The 23,866-nt window shown below is 53.5% G+C and overlaps 2 protein-coding genes and 1 non-coding gene across 12 annotated transcripts in view; all 3 read right to left on the bottom strand.

Annotated features, from left to right (window-relative positions):
* Window positions 1-3,817, bottom strand: part of ARMC7 (armadillo repeat containing 7) — a 40,461-nt gene extending 36,644 nt beyond the window's left edge. For 4 of the 6 annotated variants that reach the window (XM_045490896.1, XM_045490895.1, XM_045490897.1 and 1 more), the window contains exons 1-2: window positions 3,473-3,817; window positions 3,235-3,378 (exon numbers count right to left, since the gene is read on the bottom strand). In XM_045490896.1, coding sequence (XP_045346852.1) covers window positions 3,235-3,378; window positions 3,473-3,563 — 235 coding nt within the window. In that variant the 5' untranslated portion in view covers window positions 3,564-3,817. Of the gene's footprint in view, window positions 1-1,263; window positions 1,269-3,234; window positions 3,379-3,472 lie in introns of all 6 variants that reach the window. The other 2 variants (XM_045490900.1, XM_045490899.1) reach the window with 2 other exon arrangements.
* A 1,716-nt stretch (window positions 3,818-5,533) lies between these two features.
* On the bottom strand, window positions 5,534-22,485 carry SLC16A5 (solute carrier family 16 member 5). 5 transcript variants are annotated; one of them, XM_045490835.1, is made up of 6 exons: window positions 21,030-21,142; window positions 17,735-17,908; window positions 17,217-17,475; window positions 14,685-14,828; window positions 8,334-9,143; window positions 5,534-7,136 (listed from the first exon to the last, which is right to left on the bottom strand). In XM_045490835.1, exons 3-6 carry the CDS (start codon window positions 17,413-17,415, stop codon window positions 6,889-6,891), a joined length of 1,401 nt encoding a protein of 466 aa, XP_045346791.1. In that variant the 5' UTR covers window positions 17,416-17,475; window positions 17,735-17,908; window positions 21,030-21,142; the 3' UTR covers window positions 5,534-6,888. The 5 variants fall into 5 exon arrangements, with proteins under 5 accessions (XP_045346791.1, XP_045346789.1, XP_045346792.1 ...); XM_045490833.1 differs by lacking the exon at window positions 21,030-21,142 and adding an exon at window positions 18,788-19,354; XM_045490836.1 differs by lacking the exons at window positions 17,217-17,475; window positions 17,735-17,908 and adding an exon at window positions 22,366-22,485 and having other exon boundaries at window positions 21,030-21,214.
* TRNAK-CUU lies at window positions 11,687-11,759 on the bottom strand. Its single transcript has one exon. It is a non-coding gene; the product is annotated as a tRNA-Lys (tRNA).
* Window positions 22,486-23,866: the final 1,381 nt, after the last annotated feature.

Here is a 23,866-nt window from a genome sequence, read left to right as displayed (position 1 = left end):
AGACCTACTGTGGTGACAAGAGGAGGGACGACCCCCATTTGTACTCTGGCCCCAGGTACCCCAAATAGAAGGGGCCAACCTGGATGGTCTTTCAAAATTTTAAATCACACCTACCTATGATGTATTCAGCGCAAAAAAAAAAGTGTTAGTTAATGCTATCAAGGCCTACAGCCTAACTTCTAGGCTACAGAAGATAAAGGGGAAAGAGGAACAAACTAAATGACACCAGAAAGAGGCAACCAGACAATTAGGAAGGTGGGAAATTCTGCAGAACTGGTCTGGATCCTTTAATATTTAGTGTTAAAAAAGAAGAGTCTACTAATGATTAAAAGAGATAACTTATTTTTTAATTTATTATTTTTTTAAAGATTTTATTTTTTAAGTAATCCCTACGCCCAAACTCACAACTCCAAGGTCAAGAGTTCGATGCTCCACTGACTGAGCCAGCCCAGGCTCCCCAAAAAGAGACAATTTATGTAGTGACTTCCTTCCAAAGAGTACATGGAAAGAGGAGGAAAAAAGAGTCACTTTACAGTGGAGAAACTTGACCAACACCACCTCAGCCAGGTGATCAAAGCTGTCACCCACAGTGAGAAGTCATGCTGAGAGCATGGCCCCATGACATGGTGTGATGTGATGAAAATGGCACTTAACCTCTGTGGCTGTCCTTCCCCAAACCCATAACCCAGTCTAATCAAGAAAAAGGCATCAGACAAATCCCAGTTAAGGCAGAGTTTACAAAATACCTGACCGGCAATCCTTGAAACCATCAATGCCATCAAAAAAAAGGGAGTGTCTAAGAGACTGGCAAGTCCAAAGGAGCCTAAGATGTGACAACTAAAAGTAATATAGTATCCTGGATGGGATCCTGGAACAGTAAAAGGCTATTACGGAAACACTAAGGAAATGTGAATAGTGCGGACTTTAGTTAATAATGTATCAATACTGGGTTTATTAATTGTAACAAATGTACCATACTAATGTAGGATGTTAATAACAGAGAAGCTGGATGTGGCATATACGGGAACTCTCTGTATTATTCTTGCAATTTTTCTAAAACTGTTGTAAAATACAAAGTTCATGGGGCATCTAGCTGGCTCATAGATGGAGCATGCAACTCTTGATCTCAGAGTCATGAGTTCAAGCCCTTCACTGGGCATACAGCTTACTTAAAAAAAAAAAAAAAAAAAAAATTTTTTTTTTTTTTTTTTTTTTTTTTTTTTTTTAGGGTGCCTGGGTTGTGCAGTCGGTTAAGCAGCCAACTTTGGCTCAGGTCACGATCTCACAGCTTGTGGGTTCAAGCCCCACAGTGGGCTCTGTGCTGACAGCTCGTAGCCTGCAGCCTGCTTTGGATTCTGTGTTTCCCTCTCTCTCTGCCTCTCCCCTGCTCATGCTCTCTCTCTCTCTCTCTCTCTCTCTCAAAAAATGAATAAACATTTAAAAAATTAAAGAAATAAAACACGAAGTTCATTTAAAAAGAGAGAAAGACAGAGAGAAAGAGAGAGCTAAGGAACATAACAACCAGATTAAATGCATGAATTCTGGATTGGTTCCTGGTTTATACAAACCAACAGGAAAATGTCATTTTGGGAACTATTAGAAAAATTTGCATAAGTAGGTATTAAGTGATAATGGATTTATTATAAAATGTTTTTTTCTCGGGGCACCTGGGTGGCTCAGTTGGTTAACCATCTGATTCCTGATTTCAGCTCAGGTCATGATCTCACGATTCGTGAGACTGAGCCCCACATGGGGCTCTGCACCGACAGCTCGGAGCCTGCTTGTGATTCTCTCTCTCTCTCTCTCTCTCTCTCTCTCTCTGCCCCTCCCCAACTGGCAGGCATGTGGGTTTTCTCTCTCTTTTAAAATAAATAAATAAACCTAATAAATAAATAAAAGGTTTCTTTCTCTATGTAAATAAGATTCCTTTGGTTGTGTAGAAAAACGTTATTTTTTAAGATGCATATTGAAAAATGAACATTTGTCCTCAGAATAAATCCAAACTCTTTTCCATGGCCTAGACCTAAGTCCCTATAAATTCTGGTGCTGCCCACCTCTGTAACCCATTTTGTACCAATCTGCTTCATTCACCATAGCCTGCCACATCAGCCTTCTTTCTGGCTCCTCCTGCTTTAGGGTTCCTGACCATGCTGGGCCTCTTTCTACAATGACTTCCCATAATGGCAGAAATGAAGCAGCTCCCACCTATGCTCTCCATCATCACCCTGTTCACTTCTTTCAGAGCCTCAGCTTTTTTGTTTGTTTGCTCACCATCTGTCTCCCCCTACTAGAATGTAAGTTCCTTGAGGGCAAAGACCTTTCCACAACTTGTTCCCCATATCTCCAGCATTTAGAACAGCAGGGGCCCCTGGGTGGCTCAGGCGGCTAAGCATCTGACTCTTTATTTCAACTCAGGTCATGATCTTATGGATCCTGAGATCAAGTCCCACATCGGGCTCTGCACTGACAGTGCGGAACCTGCTTAGGATTCTCTCTCCCCCGACTCTGTCCCGCCCCTTCTCCCTCTCTCAAAATAAACTTAAAGAAAAAAACAAAACAAGAACAGTAATTTCCTCACACAGTACATGCCCAATAAGTATGTCCACTGAATAATTCATAGGTTTTAGACCATAACAACTACAGAAGTCATAGCCATTCCAAATCACCTCTATGTCTCCTGATATTAATACATTAAGACACAGATGTTTATGGGGCACCTGGGTGGCTCAGCTGGCTGAGCATCCAACTTCTGCTAGAGTCATGATCTCTTGGTTCCTGAGTTCGAGCCCCGCGACAGGCTCTGTGCTGACAGCCTGGAGCCTGCCTCGGATTCTGTGTCTCTCTCTCTGCCTCTCCCCCATGTGCACGCTTTCTCTCTTAAAAATAAACATTAAAAAATTTTTTTTTTCTAATAGAGATGTTTAAAAACGGCATTCTATAAACGTTTTTCCCTTCAAGTGGCTTCAATCCATTCCCTCAATTATTATCTCATCTCTAAGTGGGAGGGAAAGCACGCATGCAGAGGAAGTCCTGGGCATTAGTTGCAGACCTGACTCAAGCTAGCTGTGACCCGGGACAATGTGTTAACCGAGGAGGTGGGACAGACATCGCTGGTACAGACAATGAGACGACCTGCCTTCTCAGCAGAGGGACAGCTTAAAAGATACCTTTCCCGATGACTCACTTATCTTACCAAGTCAAATCAGGCATCTGGGAGATCTGCCCCATCCTTACCAATAGCAAACTCCACCAGGTTTTCATTCTCCTCCGACAGCGAATCGAGGAATAAATCAAGGACCTGCAGCTGCCGCAGATACTGGTAGTTACTGGGGTCATAGGCGAAGTTGGCGAGGTTGGCCAGTACTTGCTCCTTGGCGTCTGCGGTAGAAAAGCGGCATTGGGGCCAGGTTCGGAACGGCTGTGGCGGCCGGACCACTGCCCCGTCTTCTGCCCCCCACCCTGCCCTTCTCACCTTGGCTCTCCGTCTCTTGGAATTCCGTGACCAGTGCCTGCAGGTATCCCAGGCGCCCGACGTGGGGGTCTACCTTCGGCTTCTGGGCCATGGTCAGGTGGGCAGAGGGGGACCGGGGAAGGACAGGAGAGTGGGAGGTGAGGCCGGAAATAGGTTCCTTTCCTGGCCTCAGGTTCTGCCGAAGTTGGAATGTGGGGGTGAGGTGGGGCCTCAGGACCTTGTAAAAACTGGGCGTGAAAACCTAAATTTGGACGCAGGGGAGGAGGACGAGGGACTAGCAACACCCAGAGCTTAGCTTCCGAGCTTGGTTTTCTGCTCGATTCCAGGTTTCCGGCGGAAGCCTCACTTAGCCCCACCCCAGAGGGCGGAAGGGGCGGGCCTAGGCAAACAAGGGGCCGGATCGTTCCTGCGCTCGGCGCGCGTGAGCGGCGCGTTCTGTGCCTTGAGCCCCTGGCTGGAGGCGACGCGCGTCCGGAAGGGTGGTGAGGGGTCGAGGTTGCATCGAGGGGTGTTTCTAAGGGCCCTTGGGAACCCAGAGGAGTCGGAGGGCGCCCATGTGGGGGGAACGTCGAAGCAGAAGGACCTCAAAACCCCCTTTGCACTTGATGAGGGGCGTACCCCAACCTCCCAGACCAAGGGACGACTCTGGAATGAGGGCGTCAGTTCCTTGCACCCCAACATGCGTCTTTTGACCATGGTGCCTGTAGTCAGCCCCTGCCCTATGCACACCCCTTGGGACAGGAGTTATGACTAGAATCTGGGTTCTTGGGTACCCTAGCGGCTCTACTTAGGACAGTGTCCCCAAGACCCCTCATCAAGCCCTTCAACTTATGTGGGGAGCTGATACAACCTGGGGAAGTACATCTCATCCCAAGGTGGCCAGGGGCTTCTCTGCCTCTGGCTGGACAGAGTAGCAAAGTCCTGGGCGCTAAGGGGCGCAGAGCTTAGGGACAGGATGTACGTGAGCTCTACTCTCCACTGGTCAGGAACTGCTCCAGACCCTCTCTAGAGAATTCCCAGGAAAACAGCTAAGTGTGGATTCTGGAATCAGATGGGCCGCCTTCCTTCATTTCTCTCTTCCTCATTTGTCCCCTCCGAGAGACTCAGGGGCTTTCCTCCTTGGGGAACAATTCTCAGTCCTTGGTTTTGTGCTGAGGGCAGCACCAAGACTTACTCTTCTCTGCCCAGCTCTGGCACGGAGTAAATGCTCAATATTTGTGGAAGGCATTCTGCCCAGAGATTATTGCCACTCTTGGCTGGGGGCAGATGAGGTTGAATTTCCCTCTGCTGAATGTTCACTGGTATCTTTTTTCCTTAAAAGAAATCTGTTTCCAGGAAGTGGGCCTAATAGGGGTTGCACACTTCAAAGCCTGGTGGCTACTAGCACCAAAAGCATCCATCTTCCCACCAGTCCCAACTCTCTCCTTTTCCACTCAGTTAAGATGGAGGAGACAGGACCTGGTAAAATGTGTCCAAGCATTTCCCCTTCGGTCCACAGGCTGTAGATGGTGGCCAAGCGCAGGACTGGGTGAGGAGCAGGAAGGCAATGGGGGTCTTCAGGATCAGATTTTTCAAACAAGAAGAGACTCTGATTCATCCAGTTCATCCAGGCCAACCTCCTCCTCTTTTTTTTTTTTTTTTAATTTATTTAAAAAAATTTTTTTTAACGTTTATTTATTTTTTTTGAGACAGAGAGAGACAGAGCATGAACGGGGGAGGGTCAGAGAGAGGGAGGCACAGAATCTGAAACAGGCTTCAGGCTGAGCTGTCAGCACAGAGCCCGACGCGGGGCTCGAACTCATGGACTGCAAAATCATGACCTGAGCCGAAGTCGGCCACTTAACCGACTGAGCCACCCAGGCGCCCCCTCCTTTTTTTAAGGCCCAGTGATGGTGCCCAAAATTACACAGCAAATTATGACAGCCCAGAGCCCTTTGCTTCACCTCTGCACTACTTTCCTTGACCATAAGGGGGCACTCATGGCAGGGTCCTGGAAAAAACTGAACATCCCCAAGGATGCTTACTCACGCCAGCTGGGCAGGAAAAGAAGGAAGGCTGAAGTCAGGTCACGAAAATAAAATTTATTTTCCCGATAAGGCTTTCTTGTTGGAGCCTGGTTGAGCCTGAATCAACAAACAAGGACTTGGGTCAGAGCGGACCCCTGCTGAGCAGGGAGAACTGTAGGGGGAGGGGCAGGACTTCCGCCTGTTTTCCGGTTTCATTAGTTCACCAGGTTTATAACCTGCGGCAGGAACGTTTTTGTGTGTGATTCAAACAAACTCTTTTTCCATTGCCTCAGTTGGTACCCTGCTGGGACAAGTTTGGGCTGATGACAGCTAGCCCCCAAGTGATGACCATGGTACCAGCAAAAAGAGTATGCATGTGGGGAGCACTGACCTCCATGTCACAGGCACAGGCCAACAGGGAGCAGCAGGGTGGACGCCTGTGACACAGTAAAGAGAGCAGGACAGGAGGGAGGAGTAAAAGGGCTTCTGTTGCAAAAGCAGCCCTGTCTTCACAGAGGTCCTTGGGCTCTGCCTAGCAATCCTTCCCCACCCTGCTCAGTCAAATGTCAGGTTTCCATCTACCCCAGCACTAATGTTCATGGCTAAGATTGGGGGGCAGGGGGAGGGGAGGGCAAGGGAGGGAGGGAGACCCTAGAGCAGGCCCTGCTCAGTGTGCAGGGACCCCTCACACTGATTCTAGGACTCAAGCCAAGGAGGGGCTCCCCTCCGGTTCTTTGCTCAGACGCCAGGATGGCTCTTCTACCCAACATTTCATCTGTCCGTAGCCTGCGTCCAGGCCAACCCCTCAGCCTGGCCCTCCACCATCACTGGCCATAACTCATTCTCACATGAGGTTCTTCTTCCCAAGGTTCCAGTAAGCATGAGGCCCAGCAACCTGTGCTGTGGGTAGCCCTAAGGCAAAGGCTGGGGCACTTGAGAAGAAATGGGGCAGGAGGGCCTCAGAGGTGGGGTGGGCTCTTTGGAACTGTCTGGAGGCCGGAGAAGGACAAAGAGATCACATCAGAGACATTGAGCTAGACTGGAGGGTCTAGTGTGCTGAGTTGCAACAGCAATACTGGGCAGCCAGCTGAGCCGAGGAGGGTTTAGACTCACTCTGGTACCCAAGGGGAAAAGTCAGGAGGACCCGCTCCCGGATTCTGCTGGTTGGAAGGAACCCTGAGTCTTTGGAGGCCAGCCTCCAAGGTCCCAGCTCCTGGCTGAGTCCCAATGTAGAGAGCCTGGATGGCTTTTGGTTCAGGCTTCCTGGTGAGCCCTTCACCCCAGCCTCTGGCAGCTGGACATCACATCCCTAGGCTGAGGCAGTGGTCACTCACTGACCTCAGGGCTCAGCCACTGGTCACACACAAGACCCTGGGGCTCAGCCGCTGGTCACACACACGATCCCAGGGCTCAGACGCTGGTCACATATGTGATCTCGGTGTATAGCTGCTTCTCGGAACCACGTGAGTCCTCCACTGTGAGGCCTCGCTCTGAGGCAACTTCTGTGATGGCTCCTTCGGCCTCGGCCGGCCTGCCTTGCCTCTCCTTCTTCTGCAGGACACAGAAGCTGCCACCCATGAAGAGGGCAGCTGATATGAGGAAGAAGCTTGACATGTAGAAAACGTAGCTAAAGTTGTTGGTGGTGTCGAGGAGGAGCCCTGGGGGACAGAGAGCAAGTTAGGCCACCGTCCCAGGGATACCAGGCCTCCTTCCCACTAACTTGTGTGCTCTCAGAGAGCAGGGACTTATTTTTGGCTCTGCCGTATCCCCAGTATCAGCTATTGTGCCTGGCATCTAGAAGGCACTCAGTAGAGATCTGTTGAATGAAACGAGAGGAAACAGGAAACCTGCTCTCCCAGGGGCAGGAAGAACCTCTGGGCCAGAAAAGCACCTAAGGGCCTGTCTCCCTTACCCTTGGTAGCAGGAAGCTAGCAGTCTGGGATATCTGCCCAGCCACGCCCAGGCCCTCCTGTACTTCCTCCTGGGTAAGCTGTCTCCACTTGTTGGCTTGTAGAACTCCCTCGGAAACTGGGACTTCAGTGCCACACTTGGGAAGAGTCCCCATCATCACTGCACTACAGTACTAACCCCTGCCATGTACTGACTGTCCCCCAGCAGCAAGGGCTTCACACACCTTCGCTGTCACTTTGAATGTCACACTCTCAGCTGCCTGGCAAGTCTGCTCATGGGGGTCTCTGCTCCCACATCGGTTTGTTTCCCTCCCGGCACAAATCACCGTGCTGAGCAAATCGTGTCTCTCTGCTTTAATTCCGGACTCTCCCACCAGAAAGTCAGCCCTGAGAGGTGGGGACTAGGCCTCCGTATTCATCCGTGCCCACCAATGCCTGGCATGGGCTGATCGGTGGCGAGGGCAGGTGTTCTTGTCTGCATTTTGTAGATGACACTGTGGCTCAGAGAAGGAAAATGACGTGCCTGGGTCCCACAGGCAGGAAGTGGGAGAGCCAGGATGTTAATAACAGGAAACATGTGCGTGCGTGGCATTTATTACGTGCCAGGCTTTCTGGTAAGCTCTTTGCTATGTAACAGTGATCCTCACAAGCCTACGAGGTAGATTCTCTTATCGCCCCCACTTTACTGATAAGAAAACAGAGGCACAGAGAAGAAAGGGAAGGGCTCCAGTACAGCTGGTACGAAAATCCTTATTTTTAACTATTTACACCCTGGGTGCCAGCTGGGGAACAGTCTGCAGCCAGGCCCCTAAGGTGTTTGGGAAAAATCGGATTCCAGGTTCCTAGCCCTGGAGATGCTGGATGGCACCCGAATCTGTCCAGACTGTTCCTCTCCTCCCTGTCTCCATATCCCGCCACCCAGGTCCCGCCCTCCCGGGGCCTCACCAGCCAGTGGCGGGGAGGTAAGGATGGAGACGCTCTCCAGGACGGTGAAGAGGCCCAGGGCGCTGGAGAACCGATCCATGGGCACGATGTCCATGAGCACCTGGAAAAGGAGGGCACCAATGCCACTCATGGACACGCTGTACACCAAGCAGTAGACCACCAACACCCGGAAGTCCGCTGACGCTGCACACACCAGGTTGGTGAGGCCATTGAGCAGGGCTGCCAGGCTGAACAGGTACTTCCGGTGGCCGGCAAAGTCCCGCCGGCCTGCCAGCAGCCCAGCCACGGGCCGCAGGAAGATGTTGCTGAAGCCGATGATGGAGATGAGCAGGGCCGCCTTGTGCTCGTCCACCCCATGCCGCGTGGCGTACGGCACCAGGAAGACGTGAGGCAGCGGGAAGCCCAGGATCATCCACATAACGCCCAGCGTGAACACTCGGTAGCCCGCGTTGTGCCGCAGGATGTCGAAGGCCAGGTGGCGCTGGATGGCCGCACCGCACGCTGCCAGGCAGCCAGGTGCGGATGTCTTGGAAGGTGGAGGGGGGCCTTCTTTGGTCTCAGGGGCCGTGCTGGTGGCCACAGGCCTCATGATGGCCCCGCAGACGCAGCAGTGGAGAAGGACCCCGCCGAAGATGAGGAAAGTGCCTCTCCAGCCCAGGTTCTCCAGGAGGTAGCGGGAGAGCAGTGGCCAGAGCGTGATGCCCAGGGAGACGCCCACTGAAGCCAGTGCGTTGGCCAGTGCCCGATGGCGGGAGAAGTAGAAGCCCAGCACCGTGATGCTCGACTGGAAGCTGAAGCACATGCCCAGGCCTGCAGGGGGAGAGAGACCAGCTCAAGGGCATTGGGGGGGCCTCCCACCAGCACTCAGAGCGGGGTCATGGGGTCGTGTCCCATGTCTGCCCTCCTTCCGCTCTAGCCCAGACCTACTTCCAGGTCCCCAAGGATGGATTTAAGATGGAAGCAGCCTGCCTCACCACCTCCTTAGAAGTGTCCCACCCCTGCCCTCAGATCTGCCTTCCCAGGACTGCCAGGGTCACACCTGTTTCCCTTGGCACAGCACCAGAGTGATCTTTAAAGACCTAAATTGAGGGGCACCTGGTAGCTCAGTCGGTTGAGCGTCCGACTTCGGCTCAGGCCATGATCTCATAGTTCATGAGTTCAAGCCCCGCATCAGGCTCTGTGCTGATAGCTCCGAGCCTGGAGCCTGGTTCAGATTCTGTGTCTCCCTCTCTGCCCCTCGCCCACTCATGCTCTGTCTCTCTCTCAAAAAAGAGTAAATAAACATTAAAAAAAAAAAAAAAAAACTAAATTGGGGTAAGTCCCTTCCCCGCTTAGCTTTCCAAAGACTTCCCATCACATCTAGGAAAAAAAAAAATGCCACAGAATTTACTATGCCCTGGAAGGCTCTGCACAGTCTGGCCCTGATCATCTCAGGCCATTGTCCCTGTCACTCACCATGATTGAGCGACATCAGCTTCTTTCTCTTCCTCTGGACACCAAGCTGCCCCTCACCGCTGGACATTTGCCGGTGCTGTTCCCACTGCCTAGAATACGCTTCCCTTAGACCTCCCTCTCCTGGCTCAGTTCAGATGCCACCCGCGACCCAATCCATGTCTGCCCTGCACAGCTGAACATGTTAGAGGGAAAGCTCACAACTACACCATGACCACAGCCCTTGGGCCACCTGCGATGCCACCGTCCATTTATTCTCTTGCCCTCCCGGAAGAGCACCAGTCCTTCTCCAGGCATCCCCACCCGTTCCCCATCCTCACTCCCAACTGACCACCTGCCTCCCACCTGTGACACTGGACGGTCCAGACTGCCAGCTGAGACCAATCCTCCACTTACGCCTGCATCTTGTCTACTCAAAGTTGTATCCCTCCAGCAATTTCCCTCTCCTGCACCAACCGTTTTCTCCTCTTTGCCAGATCATTCTCCTTTATCGTTATTTCTCCCATTAAAACCAAACCGAAACAGAAACCCTGCCATCGCTCCCTTCTCAGTACCTGCTCCTGGCGGCCCTGAGGGTCCCCAGCCCTCCCTTTGGAAGCTGGCGAGTATCATGAGCCTAGAGTAAATCCTAGGCCATTCTATCCTGCAGTATAGGTGAGACAGGAGTCAGAGGCTTGGAGAGCCACAGGCAAGGGTAAGAGAAGAGAATTTGAGAAGGATTGAGGAGGAAGTGAGACATCAGAGGGAAAAGCAACTCACTTGTGGCCTGCGAGCAGTTAGCACTGACCCTCCTCACCGTGACCATCATGATGAGTTTTGCCTTATGCCTTGAATCCTGATGTTTTCCCTCAAGTCCATAAGAAGACGCACCTGCTTCCTAAACTTACATGTTCACGATGTACCTAGATTGTAAACCTTTTGGTGTTACCTGTTTCTTGTGGGGCTCCTGTTATCAGCTTTTTTTTTTTTTAATGTTTATTTTTGGTTTTTTAAAAAAATTTTTAACGTTTATTTATTTTTGAGAAAGAGAGACAGAGCACAAGCGAAGGAGGGGCAAAGAGAGAGAGGGCGACACAGAATCCAAAGCAGGCTCTGAGCCGTCAGCACAGAGCCTGGCACGGGGCTTGAACCCACAAACTGTGAGATCATGACCTGAGCTGAAGTTGATGCTTAACCTACTGAGCCACCCAGGCACCCCTATTCTTGAAAGAGAGAGCGAGCAGGTAAGGGGCAGAGAGAGGGAGACAGAATATCCAAAGTGGGCTCCGTGCTGACAGCAGAGAGCCCAATGTGGGGCTCAAACTCACAAACAGAACTTGACCTGAGCTGAAGTCGGACACTTAACCAACTGAGCCAACCAGGTGCCCCAACCAGCTTCTTTTTTTTTTTTTTTTTTTAAATTTTTTTTTTCAACGTTTATTTATTTTTGGGACAGAGAGAGACAGAGCATGAACGGGGGAGGGGCAGAGAGAGAGGGAGACACAGAATCGGAAACAGGCTCCAGGCTCTGAGCCATCAGCCCAGAGCCCGACGCGGGGCTCGAACTCACGGACCGCGAGATCGTGACCTGGCTGAAGTCGGACACTTAACCGACTGCGCCACCCAGGCGCCCCCCAACCAGCTTCTTTTTAAAAAAATTTTTTTTTTCAACGTTTATTTATTTTTGGGACAGAGAGAGACAGAGCATGAATGGGGGAGGGGCAGAGAGAGAGGGAGACACAGAATCGGAAACAGGCTCCAGGCTCTGAGCCATCAGCCCAGAGCCTGACGCGGGGCTCGAACTCACGGATCGCGAGATCGTGACCTGGCTGAAGTCGGACGCTTAACCGACTGCGCCACCCAGGTGCCCCATCCAGCTTCTAATTGAATGTGGGTTTTGCTTTTGTTTTAAGTAGGCTCCATGCCCAACATGGGGCTTGAACTCATGACTCTGAGATCAAGAGTCACATGCTCTACCGACTGAGCCAGCCAGGCACACTTTTAACGTTATATTTTGACCCAGTCTGTAAGATTCTGTCAGCAGGGGAGTTTTACTCTATTGCATGGAATGATACTCATTATATATTGTGAAGTTAATAAAGCGGTTTAAAAAAGCAAAAAATGGGGGGTGGGGCGCCTGGGTGGCTCAGTCGGTTAAGCGTCGGACTCTTGCTTTCGGCTCAGGTCATGATCTCACTGTTCGTGAGATTGAACCCAGCATCTGGCACTGCACTGATGGCTTAAAGCCTGCTTGGGATTGTCTCTCCCTCTCTCTCTCTGCCCCTCCCCCACTTGTGCAAACATGTGCTCTCTATCCTTTCTCTCAAAATAAATAAACTTAAAAAAAAAAAAAAAAAAAAAACATAGGGCGCCTGGATGGCTCAATCTGTTGAGCATCCAATTCTTTTTTTTTTTTTTTTTTTTAATGTTTATTTTGGAGACACAGAGAGAGATAGAGTGCAAGTGAGGGAGGGGCAGAGAGAGAGGGAGACCCAGAATTGGAAGCAGGCTCCAGGCTCTGAGCTGTCAGCACACAGCCCGACGTGGGGCTTGAACTCATGGACTGCGAGATCATGACCTGAGCTGAAGTTTGATGCTTAACTAACTGAGCCACCCAGGAGCCCCTTTGAGCATCCCATTTTTTTTTTACTTTTAAAATTTTTGTTAATGTTTATTTATTTTTGAGAGAGAGAGAGAGAGACAGAGTGTGAGTGGGGGAGGGGCAGAGAGAGAGAGGCAGACACAGAATCCAAAGCAGACTCCAGGCTCCAAGCTGTGAGCACGGAGCCCGACAAGGGACTCGAACCCACAAACTGTGAGATCATGACCTGAGCCGAAGTCGGACGCTTAACCGACTCAGCCACCCAGGCACCCTGAGCATCCAATTCTTTTTTTTTTTTTTTTTTTTTAATTTTTTTTTTCAACGTTTATTTATTTTTGGGACAGAGAGAGAGCATGAACGGGGGAGGGGCAGAGAGAGAGGGAGACACAGAATTGGAAACAGGCTCCAGGCTCTGAGCCATCGCCCAGAGCCTGATGCGGGGCTCGAACTCACGGACCGCGAGATCGTGACCTGGCTGAAGTCGGACGCTTAACCGACTGCGCCACCCAGGCGCCCCTCCAATTCTTGATTTCAGCTCAGATTAGGATTCCAGGGTCGTGGAATCGAGCCCTGCGTCGGGCTCTGTGATGAGTGTGGAGCCTACTTAAGATTCTGTCTCTTCCTCTGGGTGTGAGTGCATCTCTCTCTCCCTCTCTCTCTCTCTCTCAAACAAACGAACAAACAACACAATCTAAAAAAGGCAGGGAGGAAAGGGCGCCCGGGTGGCTCAGTCCCTTGAGTGTCCAACTCTTGATTTCAGCTCAGGTCATGAGATCCAGCCTGTTCTGGGCTCTGCACTGAGCATGGACCCTGCTTGAGATTCAATCTCTCTCTCTCTCTCTCTCTTCCTCTACCCCTCCCCTGTTCAAGTGTGCGCACGTTCTCTCTCACTCTCTGGAAAAAAAAAAAAAGGCAAAACAAAGCAAAGCAAAACAAAAAAAAAACCCCTCTCTTGACCCCAGCCTCTTCTGGATACTGGCCCATTTCTCCATTCCCCTTCACTGTAACTTCCTGGAAATACTGTTTTATCTTGGCTGTCTCCAATTCCTGTCTTCCTATTCTCTTTTGAATCTATTCCAATCAGACTTTCACTCTCACCTCTGCTCCAGAATTGCTCTTACCAACGTCACCAACCTCCATATTGCCAAATCCAAAGATCAAGGCTGGTCCCCTCCATCTGATCCACAGCAGCCCTCACTCCCGCCACGACCCCGTGCACTTTCTTTGCTTGCTCTCGTGAGAAATCCTGCTCTCCTGTGTCTCTTCCTGCCTCTGTCACTTCTTCCCACCCAGAATGCTGGGCACTGCAGGGTCCTGGGACTCAGTGTTCAGGCCTCCTCAGCCACCCACCCTTGTTCCCTCAGGGAGAGCAGGATGATACTTCGCCTCAAGACCTGAATGCCAGCCATGTCTTGATCCCTAACTGCCTCTTGCAGCTCAGATTGGATGTGTCCACACCTGAGCTTCCCAAGCGCCCACAAACCTGCTCCTCCCCTAGTTTCCCCATTGTAGTTAAAGGCTACTTCATCCTTCTGGTGGTTTGGGGCAAAAACCTTGGTGTCACCCTTCTTGGGTCCTAGAAGCTTGGGTTGTCCTTGATTCTCTTCTGCACCTCACCTGCAGTCCTGAACCTGACCACTTATCGTCTCCATCACATTGCCCTGGTTGAAGGTATAGCCACTTCCTGGCTGTACCTGTTCTCCTGCTCCAACCTGGTGCGCCGCCCCCCCCCTCCCCCCCCCAGTGCTCAATACAGGAGCCAGAGTGGTGCTCTACAAATGGCAGTTGGATGATGTTACTGAACCCCCCATCCAGCCGCCACCCCACCTTTTGACCCCCTTACTCGTGTGCTTCTACCCTACTGGCCACCTCACTGCCTGCTGGGCGCTTCTGGGCCTTTGCCCTTGCTGTTGGAATGCTCTTTCCCCAAGGGCCTGGTTGCAGATTCCCTCACCTCCCCATTAGTTCTCTGCCCAAATGTCCCCTTCTCTGCAAGGCTTTCCCTCACTGCCCTGTTGAAAGTAGTAACCTCTCCCGCCCTTGCTTTACCTTCGGCATGGGGTGTTCTAGGTATTTTACCTCTTTGCTTGTTGAATCTCTGCCCACCCCCATCCCGAGCCAGGACACGATCATATCAGCTGTCCTGTCTTCTCAGGTGCTTGTCATGATCAGCAACAATCCTTCTTCATTTATCTGTTCGTTGTCCTTCTCCCTCGTGTGGCTAGAAGCAGCCCCAGAAGATAAGGCACACTGCCTGCACTTACGTCTGGCACTTTTTAGGAGGCACCCAGAAATTCTAGAAATGGGAATACAGTCACCTGTGATGAATCCTGCCGTGAGGTAGAGCTGGCTAAGGGTGTGGCAGAAGGAGCTGGCCACCATGCCGAGGCTGGCCAGTGCGCCCCCCAGCATCACCGTCACTCTGCAGCCAAAGCGTCCCACCAGGATGCTGCATAGGGGTCCTGTGAGGAGGAGCAGGGAAGGGCAGGGGTGAGGAGGCAGCCAGCAGGTGGCAGCTGAGTGAGGAGGACTGCAGGGAGGCAGACAGGGGGGTCGGGAGGTGCTTCCAGCAGGAACTAGTGTGGCAGCTTAAAGGGCACAGCCCTGAGGCCTGTAAGCCTAGATTTTGATTGCCACCCTGCCACAGGCTGGCTCTGGGCTGGGGCAAACGCAATCCCTCTCTGTGCCTCAGTTTCCTCCCCTACAGGAGGTCACACTGGATGACATCTGACCAGCTGCGAGGGGAGGTCCCACGAGTGTTCAGGCCCTTGCCTACCTCCCATTCTCAAGAGGACTGGCCACAGTCCTCCCACTATGCTCCATCACGTCCAGGTGGGCAGCCTGGGACCCTGGAGAAAACTGGGTGGGGTGCCCTCTCCCCCTACCCCCATCACATCCAGCCAACACAAAGTCTTGCACTCAGATGTTTGGCTTTCTGGTGGAGAAGGGCCTGTTCTCTTCCACCCCACGCCCATCCCGAGCTGCTTTCTCACGACTCCAGAGCCAGGGCAGAAAGCAGCCAGTCCTGGCTGGCTGCTTCTCCTCACCTGGCAGGGCTTCATTCACCAGGTGCCCTGCCCTCAAGGACACATAATGGAGTCTCTCCAGAGTTGCTCTCCCAGAGAGCAGCCAAAGGGACAAGGGAAGTGTGTGTGTGCGCGCGTGCGCATGTGTGCCTCTGGGGTTGAGGGGGGTGTGAGCCAGTATGAGTACGGGAGTGACAGAGGAAGTGAGTGGCCCATACTCAGAGCTAATCAAGCAGAGGCCGCTATAGAGAGGCAAGCCTCTGCAGTGAACATGACTGCTGTCCCACACTTCTGCCATCTTCCCCACCCCAAATTCTGGCCTGACTTTGGAAAAGTCCTGAGTCATGGAGTTCGGGGTGGGGCTGGGACCTGTGCCAGCTGAGGGTGCCGGGAGGCAGGGGGTTTCCTCTGCAGGGGCACTGCTCCCCAAACCCACTCGGCTACCCTGAGCATGTCCTGCACTCTGTGCTTGCTTGTTTTCTTCATCTCTAAGATGGGTGGGGCAGGGAGTGCCTGGGATCAAGGACATATTCAAGTTTAAAATGTCTACAATACTCTGAATGAGTATGGGCTAAAGGCGTATGTATGTGAGACAGACAGGAATCCCAGGCCGACTGAGGGGCTGGTGTGCCTGCCAGGGGGCGGTGAGTCTAAAGCTGGTGGAGAAGTGGGGGTCCCCACTGGGTGCCGGTTTCCCAGTACCTGACGCAGACCCCGCTCCGGAAGCATGGAAGCAACTGCCTGAGGTTCCCACTTCTGCTCCAGCCTTGTAGGTGAAAAGGTCATGCGGTCTGGGCCAGTCCCAGCCTTTCCCAGGGCCCCGAGCCCATGCCCTGGGGTGGCAGGTGCAGGGATCACCTCAGTGAGGGCATCTATCCCAGTCTGACCTCCCACCCAATTGGAAGGAAGGACCTGGAATAACAAGGAGGCTGCTGGTACCAGGTGGAGGGAGTGGCAGGAGGTTGGTAGGGAGATGGGGTCACCTGAGGCAAGCAAGCACACCCATGGGGAGAGTCCTGAGGACTGGGAGATCTGGCTGCAGTTGACCGGCCCCCACCCTGACACCGGGAGGAGGTCACTGTCTATGGAGTCTCCGTGATAGAGCTCTCAGGAGCCAGGGGCAGGCCCCTGAGCCCAAGTCTATTGTAGAGAGCCTCGCAGGCAGCCCTGGCCTTCCCCCTTCACAAGGCGAGGGGGCCACATTCCTGGAGGAGCCAAACAGGAAATGAGGTGGGGCACTGCCTTCCCGGCCACCTCCCCAGCCCTTCTGCCTCAGGGTGAGAGATGGGGCTCTTGCCCTGCCCCGATCTTGCACCTGGTGTGTACCTCAAGCCCCCTTTCCCATACTGAAGACTCTAATGAGGGCCTCCAAATACTACTTTCCGGGGAGTCATGTGATCTTCCCTATGATCCCATGTAGGAGGTGGGTAGGGTGCTGGGCATTACCTCTATATTGCAGAGGAAGCAACAGGTTCAGAGAGATCGCTCAAGTGTCTCTTCCTCAAGTCTGCTGAGTGCCTGACATTCCTACAGTCCGCATTGATCCCCCAGCCACTGAGAGGATTGGCTTTGTATCCCAGGAGCCTCTAGCCCTCTCCCCCCTCCCCAGCCCAGCCTAGCCCAGACCTGCCCAGCCCAGACCTACGGGATTCCAGCCAGGGGGGCTGGTCCTGCTGAAATCAGGTGACATCTTAGGAATTCACCCCATGAGACAAAGCCTGTGGTCGCAGAGAGAGGGATCCAGGAGGCCAGGGAGACTGTGGCTTCCTCTCTCACCCCCTGCTCTTTCTCAACCCTCCCTTGGGCCCTCCCCAGGCTGCTCACCCCCAGCGTGGAGCATGGCTGTCAGGATGGAGGGGAACCAGGAGGTCTCACTGTTGCTGGCCTGGAACTCATGCTGCAGTTCAGTGAAGAAGATGCCAGTGCATGTGGGGAAGCCCAGGGTGAGGCCCTGGGTCACCAGGGAGGCCAGCAGCACTACCCAGGCCCAGCAGCCCTCTGCACGCTCCAGGACCTGGGGCATCCTTTGCCACAAATTCTGCTGTCACCGCCTCACTGTCACGGCTGCCACTGCCTGGGCCACCTGTGGAGGGGACAGAATGGAGCTGCCGACCCTCCCCGTGTTCACCTGCCACTTTCCCTGGGTGGCTGAAACCATTCCTTCCTCTTGCCCCAGCACTAGGTATCACCAAGTGTACCGCCCCCTAGGAGATGGCCAGAGGCAAACACGCTGGCCTTGGCATTTCCTTTCACCCACTTCCCAGAGCCAGCCGGGCAGGAGAGGCAGGTAGGTGAGCCAACAATGCAACAGGGCAGGTGGGTGGAACTCTTCCTAGACTTACATCGTTTGGTGGTCAGCGGGTGGTACTTCCTGGCCCAGTCTTGGGGTCCCCTCCCGCACACAGCAAGCACTCAGTAGTCGCTTGTAGAATGGAACAGACCTCTAGAGCCAGCCTAGTCCCAATGCCCCCGCAGGCACACACAGATGTATTTTCAAACATCCATAAGCAGGCTTCCTGCACACAAACACAGACTTTCACAACGCTGCCGGCTCTACCGTCATTGCTGTTGAGACTGCCTAGGTGGGTGAGCCGGTGCTGAGTGTAGTCAAAGGAGCACACACAGAATAGTCCTCCAAGGGCACCAAACCAGCAGCTTTCGGGAAAAGGCTCAGGTCTCATCCAAAGGCCCTTGGCACTTACTCCTTTCACAGGGAGCCCATGACAGAGTCAAGTTCTACAGTGATTCTGGATAATGACCCACCACCTGCCAGGGCTTCTCTGAGCAACCCCTCCACCCACCCCGAAACATGCAGATACATACACAGCCACACATGGGCATATGCCAAGATACATGTTCACGGACACACACACACATACACACACACACACTGCATAGACAGAAACACACAGAACCACACAGGTACACAGACGTATGTGCAGACACACTTACACCGATACACGCTCACACAGAAAAATCTAGAGACACAGACACACACACAGAGTCACACATGCAGACATGCACATATACAGACAGACACATGCAGACATCACATGTACAAATACACACCTACATGAACACATGCAGACAAGCCCAGAGATAAACAAATGCTACACAAATATACAGGCACATCACATGCACATGGGGTCACACACCATGCAGATGAAACCGTACCACCCCCATATCTGGCTCAGTCTTATCTCAGTTTCTCGCCTCCCCCCCCCCCCCCCCCCCCCCCCGACACCGCCCATCCGGGCCGCCCTCCCATCACAGAAGCTGCTGTAACCAGACCTCAAAGCCCCAAGGCCCCCTCCTCAAATGCAGAGTGCTTTTCCAGTCCCCTCTCTCTGGGCTCTCCTCCTGCTTCCTGGTTCCCCGTGGCCTTCAGACCTCACCCGCACTCAGAGCTCTGGGCTCTGGCAGCCTTCACCCCAGTGAAGCCAATGGATCCCCTGAGCTCCGGTTCCCACAGTTTTCTTCCTTTTAGCCCCAGGTCCTGGGAAGATCCATGGAAACTCAGGAAACTATCAGAAATATGCAACCCCATCTTCCCAACATGCCGAGCGCTCCACACCTTCTGCCCCAGGCTCAGGTGCTTTAAAATAGCACCTATGGGAACCGCCCTAAACTGCCTCCTTCACACGCTCCAATCTCTCTCTTCTCTGGACACAAAGTCTGCTCCCTCCCCCAGAGGACCCCCAGGAGCCCTGCCAAAGTGAGTGGTCCATTCAGCCCAACCTCAGGGTGAGTGAGAGTGTGCGTGCGTATGCTGTAAGCGCTGGCGTCCTGCCTTCCTGGCTCCCGTATGTGATACTGGCCCTAGAGATCCCTCAGCCCCAATCCTCCTGGCCCAGTTCCGGGCTCGGGCAAACATCAGACTCAGACACAGTCCCTTCTAGGATTTCTGTATCCACAGCAAATGGAAAGGCCACCAGCGCCACCTGATCCTGTCTGTGCTGGCCCAAATGTCCCCTCCACACCCTTGCCACAGTTTGTACCCCCCCCCCCCACCAACCTTCCCGGACCCGCTGCTCTCCCCTCTTCCTCCCAGGACGCCCAGGCTTCCTCCACAACCTTCACCTCCTCCTGCCCTTTCCATCCCCACTGCTCTACTCCTGTCCCATCTGAGCCCTGGGACCCTGCCGGTTCCCTTCAGAGTAGCACACTGTCACTGACCCCAAGGTGGCAGGGAGGAGGTGGGTGACAGGGGAGACATGTGGGGGAGGGGGTGCTGGAGGCTGGAGCTCAGCCCAGCCCCTCCGCATTTCCCAGTTCTGGTCCTTTCTTGTTCCTGCTTGTCCTGCCCCTCTACAGAGAGGTTTCTAGAGTACCCTTCTCAGCAGCCACTTCTCTGGGCAGCCCTTTGGGGACTTTGTCCAGGATTCTGATCTTTACTCTGAATCTTTCAATGGGGCTGACTCTTCCCAGTTTCTCCTTCCTCCAGGCCTCCAGGGACAGTCAGAGCCCAGGAAACCCCAAGCACCTTTGCTCTTTCTTTGCCGGCTGGGAGCCCTGCCTCCCAGGTCTGAGGACCCCTGGCCTCCCTCTGGGAGTTCCCTTGTAAACTCTGCCTGCCACAAGGGGGCGTCCTCTCCCATACCCCCAGTGACTCCTAGGTCACAGCTTTTTGGTCCCTTTGGTCCTCCAGCCCCTTCGTCCAGTAAACTGGGCCCTCCTCAAGAACTAAGCTGTGGACATTCCAAAATCCTAGCCAGAGAGAATCCTGTTGGTCCTTCAAGATTCAGTCCTGACAGCACTCCTGGGAAGCTCCCCTGGCCCCCACCCCAGGCTGGGCTGGGCCTTCTTCCTCTATTTCTCTCCTTTTTTTTTTTTTTTTTCAAATGTTTTATTTATTTTTGAGGTGGGGAGGGGCAGAGAGGGAGGGAGACACAGAATCCGAAGCAGGCTCCGGGCTCTTGAGCTGTCAGCAGAGCCCAATGCGGGGCTAGAACCCATGAGCAGTGAGACCATGACCTGAGCCAAAGTTGATGCTTAACTGACTGAGCCACCCAGGTGCCCCTGTTTCCCTTTTTTGAAAAAGTGTTTTATTTTGGGGGCACCTGGGTGGCTCAGTCGGTTATGCATCTGACTCTTGGTTTCAGTTCAGGTCACAATCTCCCGATTAGTGAGTTTGAGCCCTGCATTGGGCCCTGTGCTGACAGCTCAGAGTCTGGAGCTGGTTTCAGATTCTGTGTCTCCCTCTTTCTCTGCCCCTCCCCCACTCACGCTCTGTCTCTCTCTCTCAAAAATAAACAAAAAAATTTAAATATAAAAAAATGTTTTATTTTATTCATTTTTTAGAGACAGCAAGTGAGAGAGGGGGGAGTCAGAGACAGGGAGAGAGAGAATCCAAAGCAGTCTCTGCACTATCAGCACAGAGCCTGATTCAGAGCTCAAACTCACAAACTGTGAGATCAAGACCTGAGCTAAAGTCAGAGGCTTAGCCTACTGAGCCACCCAGGTACCCCTATTTCTCTCCTAAATAGTACTTTTCACACCACATTGGAGTGGATTATTCCCTTGTTTATCATTGTCGACCCTCCTCCCCCCACCTCCACGCTATGAGCAGGGACTTCTTCACACACCTCACCCAGCCTTGGGTGAGCACAAAAGATAATATCAATGTGAGTGACCCACCTGTGTTCCCTGGGAGGCAGGCAAGGCCAGGACCAGGGGTGACCTGGCTTCCTGGCTGACAGGTCCATTCCAGGAGAGTCAAGCAGAGCAGAGCAGAGATGGGGCTGGGTGCTTTGGCTCCAATTCTGTCCCAGCAGGGAAGTGGTCTTTCCTTTGTACTGGGCACCATGAATCATGATCACTGCCCGGCATGTGGTTGAGGCAAAGAAAGAAATGCAGCTAGAGACACTTCACTCTCACTTCCTGGGACTGGAAGTGAGCAGCTTTTCACAGGAGCTGCCCACCTCAGCACTCAGGAACCCCAGCCCAGAGTGAGACTACCTTCACGCCCAAGTGGCAGGGAGCTGGGTTTATGGGCAGGGCACAAATTCAAATAGCATTTCTTGTCCTTCACACATTGCACACACACCTTGGTTTGTTTTTAGGGCTTCCCATCTGATGCCAGAGCCCTCCCGAGGCCCTCAGAATCCCCTCTCTGCCCCGCTAAGCTTGCAGGCATGGTCACAGGAGTGAGCCAAAGCTCTCTTGCAGGGTCTTGGTGTGCTGAGTGGAGGGGATGGCTCCTTTCCCACGGTGAGGGGAAAAGGAAGAACCACCAGCCCCAGAGCAGTCCCTGAAGATCCCTCCCTTCCCAGACCCCATATGAGGCAGGGCCCAGGACACAGGGTGGCAGTGGTAGGGCTTCCTCTGGACAGAAGAGCTGCCAGAACCAGCTTGAGGTTGGGACTGACAAGTCTTCAAACCTCTGCACTTGGCAGGGGCTATGGAAGGAACAGGGCGTTCCAGATCTCCTCGAACTGGGGCAGGTCACCCTCCTCCTCTCTCTGCCTCCAAAGGTTCCCCCACATTCAGGGGCCGGCTGACCTCAGCCTGGGTGGGGGATGGGATAGGTAGGCCACAGGGACTTCATGAGCTCTTCCCAGCCTGGCCCTGTCCCTGCCGTCCTGGCTCTCGTTTCCATGCTGCTTTCCCACCCTCCCCAGGACGGATCTCCTCTGGGTGGGGCGTCTGGGACGCCCAGGCGGCGCCCGCGTGATTTCAGGCCAGGCCTTGCGCCGTGCCGGTGCCGGTGCCTCCCCCAGCCCCCTAGGCCCTGGAAGGTGGGAACGGCTTGGGAGAGACCCCTCAGGCATGGGGGTCCCCAGCCATCCCAGGCTGGGGCAGCTCAGGAATGGGACAAGACTTTCCTGGATCCTCAACCCAGAGCCCGTCACAAGCGGGAAGGGGCCCAGGACGCCCACAGCGAGGCGGGTCTGCGACGGCGCTGGCGAGGACCTCGGCGGGAGGGCACCTTTGGGACAGTGCGGGGGAGGGGGGTCCCAGGGGGCCCGCTCACCGGCTCGCGCGGCCCGGCAGAAAAGCGGCTCCACTCCCGCCGCGCCCGGTTTCCTGCGGCCCGGCCAGCGGGCGATGGAGGAGGCAGGACGCCGACAGGCGGAGAACCGCGCCCTCGAGGGGCGGGCACAGGGCGCCGGTGGGCGGGCCCACCTCCGAGTCCCCGTCCAGTGGGGAAGGAGGCGGGGCCTCGTGGTGGGGGGGCGTGGCTGGGCGTGACTGGGTCCTGCACCTCCAACCTCAGCCTGGCCCAGTGCTCCGAGTGGCCTGGACCTTCCAGTAGCCGGGCGGGGCTTGAGATGCCGGCTCCGCGAGACGATTAGCATATCATTAGCTTGTGATTTGCATAGGTCTCAGACTCTTTTCCACTTGGTGGATTTTCCTGCTCCCTCTACGCGCTAGAGCCTCCAGGAATGGGAGGGAGGGAGAAAGCGTGCCATTAAGGGGCTCCACCTCCCAGCGGGAGTCGGGTGGGAGGCCAGGGTGGAGCGTTCTTTGGCGTCTTTAGCTCCCCAGTGGTCCTTGCGTTGAAAGCCTGGAGCTTGAGGGCCGCACCAGGAGAACGCAGGCAGACACCCGCGGTCGAGCGAAGAGGGCCACCCTCAGACCTTTGGAGACAGATCAGAGGACGCCCACCACTTCCGCATGGGCTCTTCAGAGCTGCGGGCTCTTTTCCATCTTCTTCCCCACTAGCCAGCCCTTAATATGTATTATTTAAAGCTTATTCAGTTACTACAAAGTTACGGTAATCAAGACAGTTTGGTGCGGGCGTCAGGATAGACATAGGTCAAATAGAAGAGAATTGAGAGTAAGCCCTCATATTTCTGATGGGCTGATTTTCCACAAAATCAGCTGGGACAACTGATTTTCCACACTGGGTTTGAGACAACCCAGTGTGGAAAGAATGGTCTTTTCGGCAAATGGTGCTGGAACAACTGAAAATCCACATGCAAAAAGATGAGCTCGGATTCTCACCACACACCATTTTAAAAGGGGGGGGGGGGCGGAGGGGAGAGCGCCTGGGTGGCTCAGTCGGTTAAGCGTCCAACTTTGGTTCAGCGTCCGACTTTGGCTCAGGTCATGAACTCTCTATTAGTGAGTTTGAGCCCTGAATCAGGCTCCGTGCGGACAGCTCAGAGTCTGGAGCCTGCTTTGGATTCTGTGTCTTCCTCTCTCTCTGTTCCTCCCCCCACTCACACTCTGTCTGTCTCTCAAAAATATATAAAAAATAAGGGACTCCTGGGTGGGGTGGCTCAGTTGGTTAAGCCTCGGGCTTTGGCTCAGGTCATGATCTCATGGTTGGTGAGTTCCAGCCTAGCATCGGGCTCTGTGCTGACAGCTGGGAGCCTGGAACCTGCTTGGGATTCTGTGTTTCCCTTTCTCTCTGCTTCTCCCTCACTCACAATCTGTCTCTCTTTAAAAAAAAAAAAAAAAAAAAAAAAAAAAAAATATATATATATATATATATATATGTGTGTGTGTGTATATGTGTGTGTGTATAT

This window comes from Leopardus geoffroyi, chromosome E1 (assembly GCF_018350155.1).
Source record: "Leopardus geoffroyi isolate Oge1 chromosome E1, O.geoffroyi_Oge1_pat1.0, whole genome shotgun sequence".
NCBI classification, from domain to species: Eukaryota; Metazoa; Chordata; class Mammalia; order Carnivora; family Felidae; genus Leopardus; species Leopardus geoffroyi.
The sequence above is the reverse complement of the archived record's forward strand: the minus strand, read 5'-3'. Positions and strand labels throughout refer to the sequence as shown.